Source organism: Heloderma suspectum, chromosome 6 (assembly GCF_057233095.1).
Source record: "Heloderma suspectum isolate Gila_16-S chromosome 6, 16-S_ref, whole genome shotgun sequence".
Taxonomy (NCBI): domain Eukaryota; kingdom Metazoa; phylum Chordata; class Lepidosauria; order Squamata; family Helodermatidae; genus Heloderma; species Heloderma suspectum.
In genome coordinates, this window is record NC_139463.1 from 49,683,112 (window position 1) to 49,701,691 (window position 18,580).

Consider the following 18,580-nt stretch of genomic DNA (forward strand, 5'->3'; position numbering starts at 1 on the left):
GTTCCAATTGACGGTCCAGCCCTGCAGCCATTTCAGCCCTCCACCCCACAGCCTTCTCTTTAGGTGCCTCCATACTAGCTGGTTAGCCTGGAAAGCGTGTTTGTTCACTCTGTAGAGAATTTCCATCCCTTCCAACCACCCCCAGGAGAGATTGAACCACCCATTGTTTATTTTCATAACAGGACTTTGCCACACAGGCTTTATGTGGTGGTCGCATACAATGGCCTCTGCCGTCTCCTGCAGTCCAGTCTGGAGATTATTCCGAACCCAACGTGCTCTCTTCTTGCAGCTCCGCCTTGCAGTGCTGCTCCCTTGCCTCAGGCGGAGATGGCAGCCTTGGGCTCCCTGTCTCAGGAAGAGTGCCTGTGCCTGTGTGTGTGTCGCCAACAAAGTCGGGGCTGGCCCAAGACCTTTTGCTGTCTGAGGTGAAGGACAGGATGGCTCCCCTCACTATTCCACATACAGGAGCCAGCCAAACCGGCATTTGAAGCTGACTTCAACACTGGTTCAGGGGCAGCCTCCTGCATGACACCTGAAGGCAGCGGGCAGCCTTGCGGGGGGGTGGGGGTGGCAGGGCGAGCCAGGTGGCACATCCAGCTCTGTCCTCCAGCACCTTGCTATGGCTGGCTGCACCCAGTGCCTGCTGCCTGGGCCAGCCACTTCACTCCGCCTATTATTTATTTAAAATATTTGTATCCTGCCCTACATCATTAAGCATGTGATAAAATCAATTTAAACAGTATAAAACAATAAATAATTTAAACAGCTAAAAGCATATTAAACCATTAAACAAGCTGATATCAATGAGAAAATCTAAAACAACAACACAGTTAAGAGAGCGTGCTGCTTTAAGGAATGCATTTAGCCCTCACAGGCTTTGGTGAAAAGCCATGTTTTAACTTGGTGCTGAAATGAAACCAACGTCTGCGCCAATTGGGCCTCCAATGGGAGGGCATTCCACAACCAGGGTGCCACAGCAGAGAAGGCCCTCTCCCACATCCCACCATAGTGTATGTCTCGCACTGGTGAGATGCAGAGGAGGGCCCATCCAGCAGATCTCAGTCCTCGGGCAGGCGGGGCTCCTGCAAATATTGAGGTCCCAAGCTGCTTAGGGCTTTAATGTAATCACCGGGACCTTGAATTCCAACTGGAAGCATATTGACAGCCAGTGCAATTCTTTTAAAACTGGTCTTATATGATCCTTGTATGCTGTTCTAGTCAACAGTCTAGCTGCTGCATTTTGCACTCGCTGCAACTTCCGAGTTGTGGTCCCTCCCACTGAGCCATGGTACCCAGGACCTGATTATGTGAAGGAATGCCTCTTCCCACAATCACCTGCCCAAGGCCCTCTGCTGGGTGACCCCACTACCTGAGGTGAGGTGGGTGGTAACTGAGGAGGGGGCCTTTTCCATGGTGGCACCCCACTTACAGGAACTCCCTCAGGAAAGCTTGCATCACATCTACTGTTATCTTTTAGTGCCAGTCAGAGACTTAAATTCCCCCCTGCCCCTGAGCAGGCTTTTAAAGTTCTGTGTGTTCACCTATTTTATTTATGCATTTATTTATTTAATTTATTCAATATCTTTATATCAGGGGTGGGAATTTCTGGGGGTCCAGGAACCAATTTTGCCCCACCCAGCCACTGATTTTTTGACAATAGCTTTGTTGTTGTTTATATTTTATTGTAAACCATTTTATAGCCAGCATGGTGTAGTGGTGAGAGTGTTGGACTAGGAGCCGGGAGATCCGGGTTCTAGTCCCCACTCAGCCATGGAAGCCCACCGGATGACTTTGGGCAAGTCACAGACTCTCAGCCCAACCTACCTTACAGGGTTCTTGTTGTGAGGATAAAATGGAGAGGAAGAGGAGGATAATGTAAGCTGCCTTAGGTTCCTTGCAAGAGGAAAAAACGGCTGGGTGTAAATGGAATAAATAAATAAAACCATTTTGAGAGGTATTTGGCTGAAAGGCAATATATACATCTACAAAACAAGTAAACAAACACCTCAGTAATCTTCAAGAACACTAAAAAGCAGACTTTTCCCAGCCTGGTGCCCTCCAAATGACTTGGACTTCAACTCCCATCAGCCCCAGCCAGAATGGCCAATGGTTGGGAATGCTGGGAGTTGTAGTTGAAAACATCTGGAGGGCACCAGGGTGGGAGAAGGCTGCTATAAAGTCTCCTATGGGACACAAAAAGATATAATTATGCTATTTTGTCTAAAACACCAAATTATATAACAATGAATGAAGACACAAATATAACAGATTTCTGCAATACCCATGTATTGAATAGTAGCAAAATAAGGATAATTCTTCTATAGAAATGAATTAAATTTAATATTTAATATATGTTAGAAGATAAATGTTATTTACTGAAGTTATCTTGTTACATTGCTTGTATCATAATTTTTGTATATAATAAAGTGTAGATTAGAAAAACAAACCCTTTGGAGCCCGTATTATTCTCCCCCACTGCCAATGAGGGGCCCATGCCTGGGAGGTTGCCAAAGGCTACCTTCGAGGGCAGGGCTGGGCCCATAGTTGGGCCCATGGCCCACGGGTCGAGTCCAGCCACGGCACCCCACGTGGCGTCGTGTTCTCCGGGGTTGGGCTGCGTGGTCCATCCCAGTCTTTGAGGAGCCACAGGCCTTGTGCCATGGGGTGGGTGCTTGACTCCTTTGACCCAGATGATGCCAGCCCTTCAGGGGTGGAAACTGCAGCACTCAGAGGGGCGGTTGAGTTTGGTGTGGGGGCAGCTGTGCATTCCAGACCCAGGGATGGGCAAAGCCCCCCCCGCATTGGTTCCCAGCAGGAGTGTCTAACTGAGCACTTGGGCCTCCCCTTTGGTTGAGTGGGACACTTGAAATGGGCTTGTGTAACTGAGTAAACAGCACCTGAATGAAGCCATTCATCCCTTCCTGGGATGGGTGACAAGGGCCATCATCCTTGAGGAGTGTTCCGGGACTGGGCTGTGTTTGCAGAAGAGGGCAGGGGCGCTTCCCCCCTCTTGCTATGCCACCAAATGGCTCTTATGTTAGAACTGTGTATGCACGTGCAATGCTCACATGCATTTTCCCTGTTGAAAATGTCTGCCCCTTCCCCACCCCCAGTGATTAAGTTCTAAAACTAAAGGAAGGTTTGGACATAAATCAAAATAAAAGACACTGGATGTCTGCCTGTGGGCCTGAGAGTCTTGACATACAAGTGAAGGAGCAAAGGGGGAGGGGAGCGGCGGAGATTACTCTGAGACTGTTTGAAGGGAGGAGTTTTAAACACCAGTTAAATACTTTTTAATCCATTAATTGTATTAGTTTTAGTTGATTAATCAATTATATCTGCACAGTTGCAGATGAATAAAATACTGCTGAAGTAAAAACATACTTTGCTTGGTTTTAGGTGATGTTTACACACACAAACACATCAAAATAGGCACCAACTTAGAAGAGATGATCCCTGTGAAAGAGAAAATAATTAAAACAGTTAATGTTATTAACAAACTATAACAGTTAAACTTTGCTGCCTGATTAACCGGGAGAACATTTTTTAGCAGATAAAAATGTATTAATTGAAGCAATTAATTGACAACACTGAAGTCCCAGTGCTGCAATCCTGCTAGGCCTAAGTGCTCAAGAATCGTGTGGCCAGTAGAGCAGCGGCTGGCGCAGAGTGCCTGGCATTCACGGGCAGGTTGCTCCTCAGCGGGCCCGCCCTCTCGTCTCCTGCGTGGGAGGCACCAGGCTAGATTCAGACTGACAGCGCAGTCCTATTCATGTCTACTCAGAAGTACCCCCATCAAGTTCAATGGGACCAGGTAAGGGTATATAGGATTGCAGTCTACATTAGCTGAACACAGTTTTCATTGAAATCAATGACGTTAAATTATAACTAATGTGTCCCACTGATTTCCACTGGAGCCAAGTTCAACAAACCTAGTCCGGATAACGCCCACCGTGGCCAGCTTTTGAAGGAAACTTTCGAACAAGCACAAACAAGCAGCTACAAATATACACTTCTGGTGCAGCCCCCTCACTCAGCAGCAACCATTTTTATTTTGAGAAGCAGGTTCAACCAGGAAAGCTTGCTTCTGCCAAACAGACATGAGCGTGATACTTGTCTTTAGTTAAATGACTGATTTAAATGGTAACATAACTGCAGGAATAAATAGCAGATTTTAACCAAACCAGCAAAAGGCACCTCTTTATGTATGTATTTAGCCAATTAATTTATTGCATACAAGATTAAAACCCAAGAGTCAAACATTTAACACCTAAAAACTAACAACTAACAAGCAGAAACAGGGAAAGCTGGGGGAAGGTACAGGTGTTTAACTGGCACCTAAAGTATGGCATAGTTGCCACCTCCAGGAGGAAGGGCATCCCACAAGGTGGTGCCACCAGAGAGAAGGCCCACTTCCAGGTTGCCATCTCCAGTGTTCTTAGCGATTGCATGGGGCAGTATTGGGATGACCTTGTCCATCCCAAAGAAAAAGAAATGCAAGAAAGCAAAGTGGCTGTCTGATGAGGCTTTACAAGTAGCTGAGGAAAGAAGGGAAGCGAAAAGCAAGGGAGAAAGGGGAAGATATACCCAACTGAATGCAGAGTTCCAGAGAATAGCAAGGGGGGCCTTCTTAAATGAACAATGCAAAGAAATCGAGGAAAACAACAGAATGGGAAAGACTAGAGATCGCTTCAAGAAAATCGGAGATCTCAAGGGAACGTTTTGTGCAAAGATGGGCAAGATAAAGGACAAAGAAGGCAGGGACTTAACAGAAGCAGATGAGATTAAGAAGAGGTGGAAAGAATACACAGAAGAACGATGCAGGAAAGTTCTTAATGTCCCTGATAGCCATGATAGTGCGGTCACTGAACTTGAGCCGGACATCCTAGAGAGTGAAGTCAAGTGGACCTTAGGAAGCATTAGTAACAACAAAGCTAGTATTCCACGATGACAGTATTCCAGCTGAGCTATTTAAGATCCTAAAAGATGATGCTGTTAAAGTGCTGCACTCAATATGCCAACAAATTTGGAACACTCAACAGTGGCTGCAAGACTGGAAAAGGTCAGTTTACATTCCAATTCCAAAGAAGGGCAACGCCAAAGAGTGTTCAAACTACTGTACAATTGCACTCATTTCACATGCCAGCAAGGTGATGCTCAAAATCCTACAAGCTAGGCTTCAGCAGTATGTGAACCGAGAACTACCCGAAGTACAAGCTGGGTTTCGAAGAGGCAGAGGAACTAGAGATCAAATCTCCAACATTTGCTGGATCATGGAGAAAGCAAGAGAATTCCAGAAAAACATCTATTTCTGCTTCATTGACTATGCTAAAGCCTTTGATTGTGGGGATCACAACAAACTCTGGTAAATTCTTAAAGAGATGGGAGTACCAGACCAGCTTACCTGTCTCCTGAGAAACCTGTACGAGGGCCAAGAAGCAACAGTAAGAACCGGACATGGAACAACCGATTGGTTCAATATTGGGAAAGGAGTACAACAAGGCTGCATATTGTCACCCTGCTTATTTAACTTATATGCAGAGTACATCATGAGAAATGCCGTGTAGGATGAATCACAGGTCAGAATTAAGATTGCCGGGAGAATTATCAACAACCTCAGAGACGCAGACGATACCACCCTAATGGCAGAAAGTGAAGAGGATCGAAAGAGCCTCTTGTTGAGGGTGAAAGTGGAGAGTGCAAAAGCTGGTTTGAAACTCAACATTAAAAAAACAAAGATCATGGCATCTGGCTCCATCACTTCCTGGCATATAGAAGGGGAAGAAATGGAAGCAGTGACAGATTTTATTTTCTTGGGCTCCAAGATCACCGCAGACGGTGACTGCAGCCATGAAATTAAAAGACGCTTGCTCCTTGGGAGGAAAGCTATGGCAAACCTAGACAGCATAGTAAGAAGCAGAGACATCACCTTGCTGACAAAGGACCGCATAATCAAAGCTATGGTTTTCCCAGTAGCAACGTATGGCTGTGAGAGCTGGACTATAAGGAAGGCTGAGCACCGAAGAATTGATGCTTTCGAACTGTGGTGCTGGAGAAGACTCTTACGAGTGCCCTGGACTGCAAGGCGGTCAAATCAGTCCAAATCAACCAAAGTTCAAAGGAAATCAACCCTGACTGCTCATTGGAAGGACAGATGCTGAAGCTCAAATATTTTGGCCACCTAGTGCGAAGAGAAAACTCCCTGGAAAAGACCCTGATGCTGGGAAAGACCGAAGGCAAAAGGAGAAGGGGACGGCAGAGGATGAGATGGCTAGATAGCATCACTGATGCAATGAATATGAACTTGAGCACGCTCCGGGAGAGAGCGGAAGACAGGAAGGCCTGGCATGCTTTGGTCCATGGGGCCACGAAGGGTCGGACACGACTTAACGACTGAACAACAACAGCAAGACCTTGAATTTGGCTCAGTAGCTCATAGCCAGCCAGTGTCATTGCTTCAATGTCAGTGAAATCTGTGCATGGCCAGGGGCCCTGCTCAGCAGCCTGGCCACGGCACTCTGGACCAATTGCAGCTTCTGGACCAAGCAGAAAGGCAACCCCACATAGCAGGTGTCAAAGGCATCGAAGCACCAGGCTGCCAGTGCCTGGCCTGCAACGGCCAGGCTCCTCCTGTCTGGGAAAGGGCGTAGTGGGCATGCCACCCTAGCTGATGGGCTTCTGACGACAACGATGACTCCAGGAGCACTGCCAAATGCTGCACCTGTTTTTTCTGAGGGAGCGTAGCCCTGTCTAGAGCAGACAAACTCCCCAATTCCTATGCCCAGGGGCTGACCACCCTTAGAGTCTCTGTCTTGTCAGGGTTCACTCTCAGTTTGTTGGGCCCCACGCAGCTCATCACAGTGTCCAGGCACCAGCTCAGAACATGCACGGCCTCTCCTGATTCAGGAGTTGCAGAGAAATAGAGCTGGGTGTCATCAGGGTTCCAACACCTCACCTCCAAATGACCACCCTCAGTGGATTCACGGAGATGTTAAATGGCACTGCGGCAAGATGGTATCTTGCGGCACCCCACAGCAGAGCTGCCAGGTGCTGAGGCACAGTCCCCCAATGCTACTTTCTGGAACTGTCCCTGCAAGTAGGAGCGGAACCACCGGAGAGCAGTGTCCTCGGCTCCCAGGCACCATCCAGAATCAAAAACAGTATCAAAAGCTGCTGAGAACAAGCAGGATCGACAGGGCTGCACTCCCCTGTCTCTCTCCCACGGGAGGTCATCCATCAGGGGGCCAAACCAATTCTTTGCCCAAACCAGGCTTGAACCCGGACTGAAATGGGTCAAGGTGATTGGTTCCTCCAAGAACATCTGCAAGTACACAGCCACCCCCTCCCCTGAAGCTCTCTGCCCTCAAAGGGGCGACAATGATTGGGAAGAAGTTGGTATCGGGGGAGAGCTTTTTCAAGCGTGGATGCACCAGCAGAGCCTTCAATGTGGTGGGCACCACTCCCTCGCACAACTGTGCTTTGCCGCGCCCAGGCTCCACCCAGCCGACCTCCACCCCACCCACCCGCTAGCTTGAGTAAGCCAGGACGGGCAAGAGTTCAGAGAATATGCGCAGGCCCAAGTGTCTTGTTCACGACCTTGGGCATTCCAACCTTGTCTTGAGTGTTTGATATAATTCAGGGCAGATCAAAGGAAGGGCCTCTTCACACAGCGCAGAGTGAACCTATGGAACTCGCTTCCACAAGATGCAGTGATGGGCACCACCTCGGATGTCTTCAGGAGGGGGCTGGACGCGTCCCTGGAGGCGGCGGCCATCGGTGGCTGCCAGGCCTGACGGCTGCATACGACCTCCAGGCTCAGAGGCAGTATGATACCTGTGTGCACCCGCTGCTGGGGAACGTGGGCGGGAGGGTGTGGGCTCCCGCGGCCGCTGGCTGGGGCCGCGAGGGCAGAATGCTGGGCTGGGGGGGCGCTCCTTGGCCTGGTCCGGCTTCTGGGCCCTTCTGATGCTCTCGAGGAGCGAGCCCGCCCCGCCTGGCGCGCGCCCTCGTCCCAGGACGCGCGCCCCGCCCGCCCGCGAGGGCGGCCGCGGCGACAGACCCGCCGCGCGGCAGCTGCCGGAGCGGCTCCCGCCCGGCCCTCTGCGGGGCGGGGATAAAGGCGGGGAAAGCGGAGCCGTTGGCGAGGGGTGAGCTCGCGCGTGCGCGCTGGGCGCGGCCGCTGCGAAGTAACCAGCCGCGTCGAGCCGGGCGCCGACGGGGCGTCCCGACTACCGGGAGGCGGAGCCTCCAGGGCCCGGTTGGCGGTGGCGCCCGCCGCCATGGTGTCGTGGATCCTGTGCCGCGCTGTGGTGTGAGTCGCGCGGCCGGCCGGCGTGGGGAGCGCAGCCCCGGCCGGGCACCTGTTGGCCTGGCCGGGGCCGTCGGGCAGGGCGGCGGCGGGTCCCGGCGCCTGCCTCCGGGCGGGCGCGGCCCCGCGGCGCCGCCTCCCGGCGCTGTGTGCGGGGCGCGCCTGCCGGCCCGGCAGCGGCCGCGCGCCCTCCCCGCAGCCCTCGGCGCCCTCCGGCGCGTGCCTCGTTGTGTCGGCCGGGATGCCCGCGAGGGTCTTGCGAGGCCGCAGCCCGGGTCAAGCAGGGAGGCCAAGAGCAGGCGGGCGGCCCGCGGGCGGGAGCCGTGCCCAGCCTACGGGCGGGCGGGCGTGGGACGGAGGCGCCCGCTTCGCTGCCGTCGCTGGCTGTTCCGTGCTCGGAGCCAAAGGAGCCGTCGGGGCCAGGAGCGCAGGCTCGGATGGGGAGGTAGAGACGCCCATCTCGGGTCACGGACCCACTTCCTGACGACCCCTTTGTCTGGATGCGCAGACTGTGGCTGGAACTGCTTCTTCCCCTCTAGGCTCCACCCTTAAAGCGGGCCTAGAAATAATGTTAGATGGTCAGAGAGGCATTTCTGCCTACACCGAGGTCCACACTGTTTGGAAACGGAGGGGGTCTGCCCTGCAAGGGGCTTGTGCTGGCGCTTGGCACTTGGCTCCAGGCTGGCCGTAGGACGCCTTCGCCAGGCTCCCTTCGTGGGCTCCCTCCCCGTTTCGGGGTGTTGTCTTAATGCCATGTGTCCCGCCCCCTCTCCCCCTTGTGGAGTTGTGCTGTTTTGGCTGTTTGTGCCAGTTCTGCGATGGGGTTTATAGGATCCCTTTAACCACTTAAACACTTAACCAAGTGTAATAAGGCTGTGTTGAGGAAGTTCCTTCGGGACTCAAGAGGCTCCCTGTCATGAATAGCTATGCCAGGTTGAGCAGAGCTTCTGTAGGCACCTGGACCAGGTGTGATCCCAGCAGATTTTGAATCTTTGCTTCTGACCTGGTGTTCCAAATCATGGCATTTCTTCTCCTCCCTGGACAGCCGCTTGGGCAAGACCAAAATGCCCTGGGCCACTTTACAGCTGCTGCTCCTTGTAGTCTGCTGTCCCATCTCCCTGGCAATACGTACCAAGTTTTGACTTCTGTTGGTATGTCCCACAACCCTGAGAGAGGGGTGGTGCTGGTGTGGAAGGGCCCAGGTAATGCTGAACATCTACAGGTGACTGATGCAATGTGGGAGGCAGCCAGGGTGGAGCGTAAATCGCTGGGAAGTTCTTGGCCAATGTCCGTCCCTTTGGACGCTGCGTGCTAATTTCTCAGCAGGGAGGGGGAAGAGTTTTTTGCTCTCTTCTCTCCCCTCCCCCATCGTAACAGTTAAGGTTGCCTATGTAACCTGCCCTAATTCTGTTTCATTTCAGGCTAAAAGTGCCCAGCGTCCAGCCTTTTCCGTTATAGAGCAGCCTCTCCCAACTCCCATAATCCCCAGCAAGCTTGACTGCCCTCTGCAGTCTCCTGAGGCAAGGCTCCTGTCACATGGCCACAAACAGTGGTGGAAGCACCCTGCGGACGTGGCTGCTTTTGCTGTAGCCTCTTCCCCAGAAATGCTGCTGCACATCTGCCTTTCCCGCCCCCCAGTGTGTATGATGGGGCAGCCTGGCAGAGCGCAGGATCGCCTTCCAGTCACTTCCCCACCTTGAGTGTAAGGCCGGACTTCTGCTGTGGGGCGTTCTCAGGTCGGAGGGCTTGCTGGGCTGGGCTCTTCTGAGCATGCTAGCCGGACCAGCCAGCAGCTGAGGAAGGCGCAGCCAAGGAGCCTGCTGAGCGGGTCTTGGCTCTCGTTGAGCAAGCTGAGGCATTTGTGTAGGAGGGAGGAGGCCCCTGGAAGGTTCTGGCTTCTCAGGTGCCTGAGCGGTTGCTTGGGAGGAGTGTCTTGCAGCTGGCCCTGTGCTGGTGCAGCCTGGCTGGTGCTTGCTGAGCCCCAGCACCCTTCCTGTGCCTCACAAGCCAAATCCGTCTGGGCCGCCCACTCTGCTGCATCTGGGTCCCTGCCCTTGTTCCAGAGGGCAGGTGAAAGCACCTTCCTTGGGCCACCATGGTCCTGGAAGCAGCGAAGGCCAAGATACTTCGCTATGGGAAGCGGTACTGCTCCTGGATCCTGGCAGGAGTGTACCGGTGCTGGCCAGCCTGCCTGACGCCTCCTTTCCGTTACAGGCTGGTGTTTGGGATGCTCTACCCTGCCTATGCTTCCTACAAAGCTGTGAAGACCAAGGATATCCGGGAATATGTAAGTTGGCGGGGGGGGGGGGGGAATGGAAGAAACCACAAGCTCTGACTGGTGGAGTCCAGCTGGATGATGCCTCGGGGTGTTGAAGGGGCCAGGAGTGACAAAGTCCCCTTGTGCCTCTTCCTGGGGTGTCTGTTCTTTCCCTGCAGTCACTGTAAGCCAGGGTCATGGGGGTGGGGGCAGGACTGCTGCTGCTGCTTATAAGATCTCCAGTAAGATCTCTTAGAAATGAGACTGCCAGTTAAATTGGCTTTGATGGCATTTTTGCAGTTGTAGTCTCTTAGGTTTTCCATGTTTGTTTAATGCAGAATTAGTCTTGTGTATTTCCTTGAGTATCTTATGTAATAAAAGAAGTCTCTGTCCTCTTCCTTCCTCTCCCATACCAAAAAGTGTTTCTAGGGCCTTGCTTTCCAGGCACGCTTTTGCTCTCCTGCACTGTGCTCTATGCCTTTCGTGTTGGGAAGTAGAAATGGGCCGGAATGCAGCAGCTGGACTTCCAAATGGAATAGGTTGCGCTATGCAAGTCACTCTGGCCTCACTGGCCCTAAGCCTCCGAGTGCTGTGTCTGACCTTTGAAGCCCTTGGAGGGCATTTGGATCAGTGGGAAAGGGTGTTTCTACTATGCTTTGGGCACCCGAGCTTGTCTCTGCTGTTGTGTTTACATTTGTTTGCATACTGGGTCTCCTTGTGGTAACCTTCCACATCTGGAACAAGCTGTTGGGAGCCTGAGCCCAGGTTCTGCGTGGCAGGGCAGTGTTCCACAGGGATTGCTTCTTACTGACTATGCTGTATGTGTGGAGGAGCAAGGATCTCGGTGCATCTCATCCTTCCCTGACTTCCTCGCAGGTGCGCTGGATGATGTACTGGATTGTGTTCGCCCTTTTTATGGCTACAGAGACCATCGCAGACACCTTCATTTCCTGGTGAGGTGTTGCTGTCTCAACTCAGCAAGAGCTCGGTGTCTTCCTTAGTGTTGATTCTTGGCTGCATAGTTAGGCCAAGCGAAGCAGGTTTGCAGGGGCTAAAGCCTGTCACTGCCCCCACGCCTGTTGCGGCTTCTCCCCTCTTAACTGCATGCTGTTCTGAGGCCTTTTGAAAAGTGGTTCATCTTCCTGAGCTGCTGAATGTGGGGAAGGAGGAGTGAGTGCCTTGGCCACGTTGTTCCACAACAACCCTTGTGTTTATTTATACTTATTTACTTAACAGCTATCAGTTTGTAACTTAATTTCAGAGTCAGTTTTTAGCATAGCTCTGTTATGGTTCTGCTAAATTTATTGGTCAGAAATGCTTGGCTGTGACTTGACTGGCCAGTTGATTACCTTTGACTAGTCAAATGGCCACCAGCGACTGAACAGCTGTGAAGTTAGTGAACACGACCCAACACATTTACCTCTTTGGGTTAAGCTGCTTCTTGAATGCATCTATTCCATGCTTTTTACATTAGTGAATCTCCCTTAGTCAAAATTCGCTTACATGCTGACTTTTCCCGAAATCAGCTGTACCCTTCGTTTAACCCCCCCCCCCCCAAATGCTTCTTCCCTCCTTGGTCTGTGCAACAACCCTGTGAGGTAGGTTAGGCAGAGAGTGAGAATGGGCCAGGGCCGCTCCATGGCTGAGTGGGGGCATCTTTCTCTGGCCCCTTGTGGTTTGTGTCTGACCCACTTTGCTGGAGTAGCAGGTACAGTTTTGCTGTGTGCCCAGGGGTGATCTGGGCTTGCAGTGAATCAAGCTGATGACTACTTGGGTCACCTCAATTGGCCCAAGGTCAAAATAAGTTTCTTCTGTCAAGGTGTGAGTGAATTGGTTTAAAAGTACTGCTGCAGTTAAATTGCTATAAAAAGTAATAGCTGAAATATTGAATGGGCACACAGAAGCATTTGATGGTTTTAATGTAACTGCTGTCATGAAACAGAAATGTGTGAAGGATTTTGTTGAATTCTGCAAGACGCTGGTTGCATGGGAGGGCTTAGCTGAGGGCCTTAAAGCAAAGTCTGGAAGCCCAGGGTTCTCGGGCCTGAACGTGACCAGGATCATTTGTTCGGGACCTTTCCCTTGCTCTACTTTCCCTGCTATTTCTAGGCTTGAGTGGAAAGAAAGGGATGCTCCTTCTTCCAGCCCGCCTCGAGTCTGTAGCACTCTTACAACTAGGCCCACGAGTGCTGGGATCCGTCTCCTCTCCACCTCCACACTTCTAAGACAACGTTCTGGAAGCTGTGGCTGAAACAAACTGTGTAGACACGTTGGACGTTGCGCAAACAGCTGCTTAAGGCTTGTGCAGCGCCCTTGGCCTCACGGATGTGTATTCTGTTGCACAGGTTTCCCTTCTACTATGAGATCAAAATGGCGTTTGTAGTGTGGCTACTCTCTCCTTACACGAGGGGGGCCAGTCTGCTGTACCGCAAGTTCATACACCCCACATTGTCCCGCAGAGAAAAGGTAAAGGCCCTCTTGGGAAGGGTGGGTGTTGCGGCACAGGCTCTGGCACTGGTTGTGCCACGCTCTCTGGCATCCATCCTTTTCTGGGTGAAGGAGGAATCTCTGCTCAACTTGCCTTCCTTGAAGCTACTGCCTTTGGCTCAGAGAGGAGCCAAAGCTTGTGTGCGCGTGCGGACATGCGCACACAGCAGAGACACACCACTCCCAGGGCAGAGGGAGGGGTAGTGGGTAGGGTTTTTGCAGTGACCACTTTGCCACATGTGGATTTGGGTAGCCAAATAGCAAGCCAGCCTCTGGCGCGAGTTGCCTCTTGCCCAGGTAGCTCTCTGCCTCTGCATCGGCATGTGCATTTCACATGGGGTCTCTCTCTCTCACTGCAGGAAATCGATCTGCTCATCCTTCAGGCTAAAGAGCGTGGCTACGCGACCCTCGTGAGCTTTGGAAAGAAGAGCCTCAATGTAGCAGCCACGGCTGCTGTCCAAGCTGCAGCAAAGGTATCCATGTTTTCTTTGCATCTGGAGCTCTTGGGCGGGCTGGGCTGGGCAGGAGGGCTACCTTGGGCAACCATTGGCAACTGTGGAGTTGCATTGGCAACTGTGGAGGGAGGGAGGGAGATGGCTGCTGCTGTCCTGTCCCAGGCATAGTGGCACAGTAGCCCTGCCTGTTGCTCTGAAGCAGCCAGTGGCCATTTCTGAGTCCAGCCTCCTCTGGCCTGTTGCTGCTCCTGCACGCAGTGTGGCCTGAGCACGAGAAGCACTTTCCCTCTGAACTGCCTGCATGGGCTTTTTGGTAGCCAGCCAGAGTCTGGGTGGTTCCCTCCAGGATTCAGTGGCCTTTCCTGCTTGCCCAGATGCTGCCTCTGCAATTTTTCTTCCCACTTGCGAAGGAGCGGCCAAGTGGCCCTGCTTGCTAAGTCCCCTGTGGGGGTGGGTAGACCAAGTCTGGCTTCTTCCCTGCTCTCTCTGGGAGTGAGGCTGCGCGGCTGTTGTGCAGCGCTCAGAGCTGGCTTCTGGCTGCCAGCTTGGGCGAGATCCTTCTCCTCATGCCCCCGAAACAGGCTGCTGGTGGTACGGAGCGTGATTTGGGAAGCGTGGCTCTGGAGTGGCTCCCCTTCCGCCCTCTAGAGGGCCCCAGCAGTGGCGCTATTCCCCTTGGTCCAGGGCCATCGGAAGCTGCCCTACACTGGGTCAGACCCTGGGTCCATCTCGCCCAGTCCTGTCAGTGCTGCCTGGCAGCCAGGGCTCTGCAGCATCTCAAGCAGGGCTCTTTTCGAGTCCTACCTGGATGGGCCAGGAGTGAACCTGGCGACCTCTGTGTGCCAAGCAGGGGCTCCGCCATGGAGGCCCCCCCCCCCCCCCGATTTACCGCTTTGTCTCAGAGCACCTTCTGGTCAATCCTTCCATTGGGAAGCTTTGTTCCCTTCTCCCCACCCCTCTCTGTAAGGTCCTACAGCACAGTTTGGGCATAATTCAGCATAGGAAGCTGCCTGCTGATGGACAGGTTTCTCCTTCTCTGGCGTGGAAGAGGTGATGTGGGCTTGTCTCTGGGGAATTAGCTAAACGAGAATGTAGCCTTTTCCCTGCATATGGTCCTCCCGCTTCATCGCTGTTCTCCCCCCCGGTTAGAGTCAGGGTGCCCTGGCTGGACGTCTGCGTAGCTTCAGCATGCAGGATTTGCGCTCCATCCCTGACACAGCTCCTGTGCATTACTCTGATCCTCTCTACCTGGAGGAACAGGAGCTCCGGCGGCGGCCAATAGGTAAGAAAGCCTGGCAAAACTTGGATCTGTTGCCAGTTCTGGGCAGCTGATCACTTAAAGGGCTCTTGGTGAGGTGATGGAATGAGGACCTGAATGGTCTGTGTGCAACCTGTTAGAAACTCTCTGTGGTCATGGCTCAAAATGGATGGTCCGAAACTTGAAGAAACCTTAAATATCTTGTATCTTAAAAACACCAGATCAGTGGGTCAAAGCTGTGGTCTGCAATCTTTGCCTTGCTATAATGTGACTACAAGAGTGGGATGGAGAATTGGTGGATGGGAAGGGGATTCTGAGGCCTGCTAATTCTGTCCTGCAAATGCCCCCCGCACCGCCCATTGTTTCTGCTGGCAGACTTCTTTCAGTCTTCGGGCCTGGCTGGGGAGGGGAGGGTGAATAAAAGGTAGGGGGTGTGTGCGCGTGTAAGTGTAATTTACAGAGGGGACCTAACAGGCATAAGGCGGTTCAGTGCCCCCTGCGTTTGAGGCAGATGTTGGATTGGGAGAGTGTTGCCCAGCCCAGCCCAGCCCCTAGGATGCCTTAAGACTGAAATGCCACCCTGAGCACATGGGGGTGGAGACAGAAATGTCAGAAAGGCGAAGGCCTCTCTTAGTTCTTTCTGCACATCAAGCCCGTTTGCATCATTTGCTCTCTGGAGGGTCCAGGAGCAAGATGAGGGACTCCTTCCCAGTGGCTGCTGGCACCCTCGCTGAGTTCCCTCCTATTCCTGAAATCTCACCAGGTGACCGACCACCTCAGTGGGGCCAGAAACTCTTCTTGCTTCCTAAGGACTGAGATTTTCCAGGATACTGAACATTGCCAAGTTCCAGGCCAAGTTCTTTGTTTTCATATCAGGAACACAAAAGAACAGACATCACATTCTGAATCTCCAATCAAAAGGAGTAAGAGATCTGGAATGCCACGGCGGGTGGCTCAGTGGCTGCTGCATTCTGAGTCCAGCTCAGAAAGTGGGACATGGGAGAGTTTTGAGAAGCATCTGGCTTAATTTTAAAAGGCTTTTTGTGTCATGGTGTGCACCGAGTCAGTGAGTTCTCTACCTCCTCCCGGGCAAAAGGGGGTGTTTGAGTGACTGGTCAGGTATCCTAGAGTGACAAAATGTGAAGTTGTTTTGAACTTGACCCAAATCAGCAGAGATTTTCAGAGCAGATCTGACAAGAGATGGAGAACCTGTAGTACTGCTTCCCTCCTGGGTGACTAGAATGTTTCTGTGAGGAAGACACACACACACACACACACACACACACACACACACGGGAAAGAGAGTGTTGTGCTGGCTGTTGAGTCTGGCTGTGATCTGGGATCCATTTGGCGTTTGAGCAGGTGCTTTCCACTTCCATTGAGATGTTGCATCTTGTGGAGATTTCCAAAGGACACACCTGTTCATAGAACTTTAGTCTTTGGGGGCTGCTGTCTTTCTTGGGCCAAACTAGATGGTGATGTGCACATCTCCCCCTACCCCGAAGTAAAAGCTGCTGGGGGCCTGAGCAGCAGTGAGGCCCTAGGTGGAGTGGAGAGAGAGTTCTTAATTCTTTCCATCACTTCGCCAGCACAGACTTTCCTCCAATGTAAATAGCAGCATCAGGGATATTATTTTTGTTGGGAGGGCGGAAGGGTGAGGGGTGAACTCTCCCTGTGATCCCACTGCTATCTCCCACCCATGCTACTTGCTTTCCCCCCTCATGGTAATTGCCTTCACACCAACAGCGCTGGGCCTAGTTTGGCCCTAACCCTTTATTGATTGCTGCTCTTGCTTGCTAATGGTGGGCTTGTCCCATAGGCCACAGGACGCCTGCCCAACACCTGGACTCTGACAGCCAGGAGGAGGACTGCTGGTCAGACTCTGAGCTCAATGCTGGCGCAAGAGGGCGCAGTGAGGACCCCTTGCTTTCTAAGCCGCTGGCAAGGAGTCAGAGCCTGCGTGTGGTGAAGAAGAAGCCCCCCGTCAAAGAGGTAGGACCCTCCCCCATCCTGTGGTGGGCAGCTGCTGCTTTGCCCTCTCTGTGGATGGCAGCTGCAGGCAGCATCTGCCGGGACTTGGCCTGCCCTGGCATGGACTGTGCCCCCGCCCCCCCCCCCCCGCCAGACGTCAGCTCGTGTCTGCGTGGTGGTGCTGAATAAGGAACAGCCTTCCTTCCCTCCACACAAGCCCACCCAGCCCCTTGTTCTTTTCTGCAGGGCTCCATTCGGCCGGTGCGAAGTCGTCCCAGGAAGAAGGCGGCAGATCAGGACCGCTAGGCCGCCTGTGGGGAAGCAGCATTTGGCAGTACTGGGGCTCGTTGCCGGAGGCGGCATGCGGCAGGGGTGGGGCCGGCGACTGCTCTGGCGCTTCGCAGCTCACGTGGCTGCCTTTTTAGCTTGTCACAGCCGAAGTGGCCCAGAGCGCGATGCCTGTGGTTGAGCCTTGGTTGTGGAGGGAGACGGTTCTGAAGAGGCCTCTGCTGCTTGCGGGGGAGTCTGTGTTACAGGCAGCAGCCTACAGTGCCTCTGCTCACGACTGCTGGCCAGCTCTTGGGTCGCACGACCTGTCGCAGAGGTGGCCTTCAGTCACACTGCTGCCCGCCCGCCCGCCCGCCTCACAGGCTTTCTGTGCTCCCTGGCAAATACCCTGCCCACTTGGTCTTTCTCTTCCACCACGTGCCCTTGCTGGCACCAGCATCCTGTGCCATAAACTGACCTGCCTTTGCAAATAGGGCTGCAAGGGCAGCTTGCTGCCGGGTATTAACAACCTGCCTTGCCCAGGCCCAGGTGCAATGCCTGCTTTGCTCCTGTGAAGATGGGCCCTCCACGCTGAGCCGTGAGCAGGTGGTCAGTATGGCGTACAGAAGCATCTGGGAGCTAGACTGCCTCCTCTGGGTGGGCTACCCTGATGCAAAACCAGAGAAAGCAGCCGCCTCTCATGGCCCCATCCCTCCCGTGACGTCACTTCTGCCTCAGGCCTGTTCTCCAGTTTGAGCACCAGTATCTCCCCATCCATTGAAGACACTAACGTGGCCACTTGCACATTGTGACTGGCCTTAAGTGTGTTTGTAATTTTAGTATATTTTTAAATAAATTCACTTCTCTTGTAACATGGCTTCACGTTCTTTTTAAGAAGTACATGTATGGATCAGAGAGGGATATCTTAAGGGTGAGCGAAAGTAGCCCGAAAGAAGGAATGCACCCCCCTCCTGCATTCTAGCGCCCACAGTGACCTTTTAGCTGACTGGAGGCAGGCGCGTGGCTGGCTGTGAACTTCCTCATTCATCCTCCAGCCTGACCATCCTCTTGGAACAGCCAGGAGCTATTTCATGCTGACTGGAAGAAGTGTGTGGCCACACTGCTAGCTCATGTGGGTGGAGGAGGGCTTGGCTGGTGGGGTTGAGCTGCAAGTTGCCCTTTTGTGGCTGTTGGGAGGAAATGTAGAGACTGTATGCTGTGACGGGATAGCTCCATGGCAGCTCTGTAGGGACAGGGCAGCTAGCCAAAGGTCAACTGTGCCCCCTTCCCAGCTAGGAGTAAATTTACTGCACACCCCCTTAAACAGGCTCGGGGATTGGGCGAAAGTGGCCTCTTCGCTTCCTGTTCGCTGAGCAGGCACTTGTCTGCTAGTGGATCATGTCCATCTGATCTGCTGCTCTTAATCGCTCTCTCACTCCCTTCCCCTCCCCTTTCAATTATTGAAGTGATCCTGGCTGTGGGGTGCAATGGCCAGGAAAGAGCATGCCCGAGGTCTCACTTGGCAGGAGACCAGTGCAAGAAGTACCAGCCTGCCTTAAGACCTGCTCCTTTCTCCC

General features: G+C 52.9%; 2 protein-coding genes across 7 annotated transcripts; one reads left to right on the plus strand and one right to left on the minus strand.

Moving 5' to 3' along the window:
• Positions 1-1,824: 1,824 nt before the first annotated feature.
• On the minus strand, positions 1,825-8,345 carry LOC146340824 (uncharacterized). Of its 5 annotated transcripts, none has more exons than XR_014784032.1 (3): positions 7,612-8,345; positions 3,385-3,456; positions 1,825-1,913 (listed from the first exon to the last, which is right to left on the minus strand). XR_014784032.1 is itself a non-coding variant. In XM_084807171.1 (3 exons), the coding sequence occupies exons 1-2, from the start codon at positions 8,279-8,281 to the stop codon at positions 3,407-3,409; spliced, it is 498 nt and encodes a 165-aa protein (XP_084663297.1). In that variant the 5' UTR covers positions 8,282-8,345; the 3' UTR covers positions 1,825-1,893; positions 3,385-3,406. The 5 variants fall into 5 exon arrangements, 4 of the variants coding, with proteins under 4 accessions (XP_084663297.1, XP_084663298.1, XP_084663296.1 ...); XM_084807171.1 differs by having other exon boundaries at positions 1,825-1,893; positions 7,834-8,345; XM_084807172.1 differs by having other exon boundaries at positions 7,834-8,345.
• On the plus strand, positions 8,164-17,875 carry REEP4 (receptor accessory protein 4). Of its 2 annotated transcripts, XM_084807167.1 has the most exons (8): positions 8,164-8,311; positions 10,523-10,595; positions 11,442-11,518; positions 12,911-13,031; positions 13,412-13,525; positions 14,657-14,789; positions 16,585-16,757; positions 16,983-17,875. In XM_084807167.1, exons 1-8 carry the CDS (start codon positions 8,280-8,282, stop codon positions 17,040-17,042), a joined length of 783 nt encoding a protein of 260 aa, XP_084663293.1. In that variant the 5' UTR covers positions 8,164-8,279; the 3' UTR covers positions 17,043-17,875. The 2 variants fall into 2 exon arrangements, with proteins under 2 accessions (XP_084663293.1, XP_084663292.1); XM_084807166.1 differs by lacking the exon at positions 8,164-8,311 and having other exon boundaries at positions 10,308-10,595.
• Positions 17,876-18,580: the final 705 nt, after the last annotated feature.

Excerpts from the sequence above, each read along its gene's own strand:
- LOC146340824 (XM_084807170.1), bottom strand. The coding sequence starts at position 8,281 with ATGGCGGCGGGCGCCACCGCCAACCGGGCCCTGGAGGCTCCGCCTCCC.
- REEP4 (XM_084807166.1), top strand. The coding sequence starts at position 10,404 with ATGGTCCTGGAAGCAGCGAAGGCCAAGATACTTCGCTATGGGAAGCGG. Across the intron at positions 11,519-12,910 it reads GCAGACACCTTCATTTCCTG|GTTTCCCTTCTACTATGAGA; the intron begins GTGAGGTGTTGC and ends TCTGTTGCACAG. Across the intron at positions 14,790-16,584 it reads GCTCCGGCGGCGGCCAATAG|GCCACAGGACGCCTGCCCAA; the intron begins GTAAGAAAGCCT and ends CTTGTCCCATAG.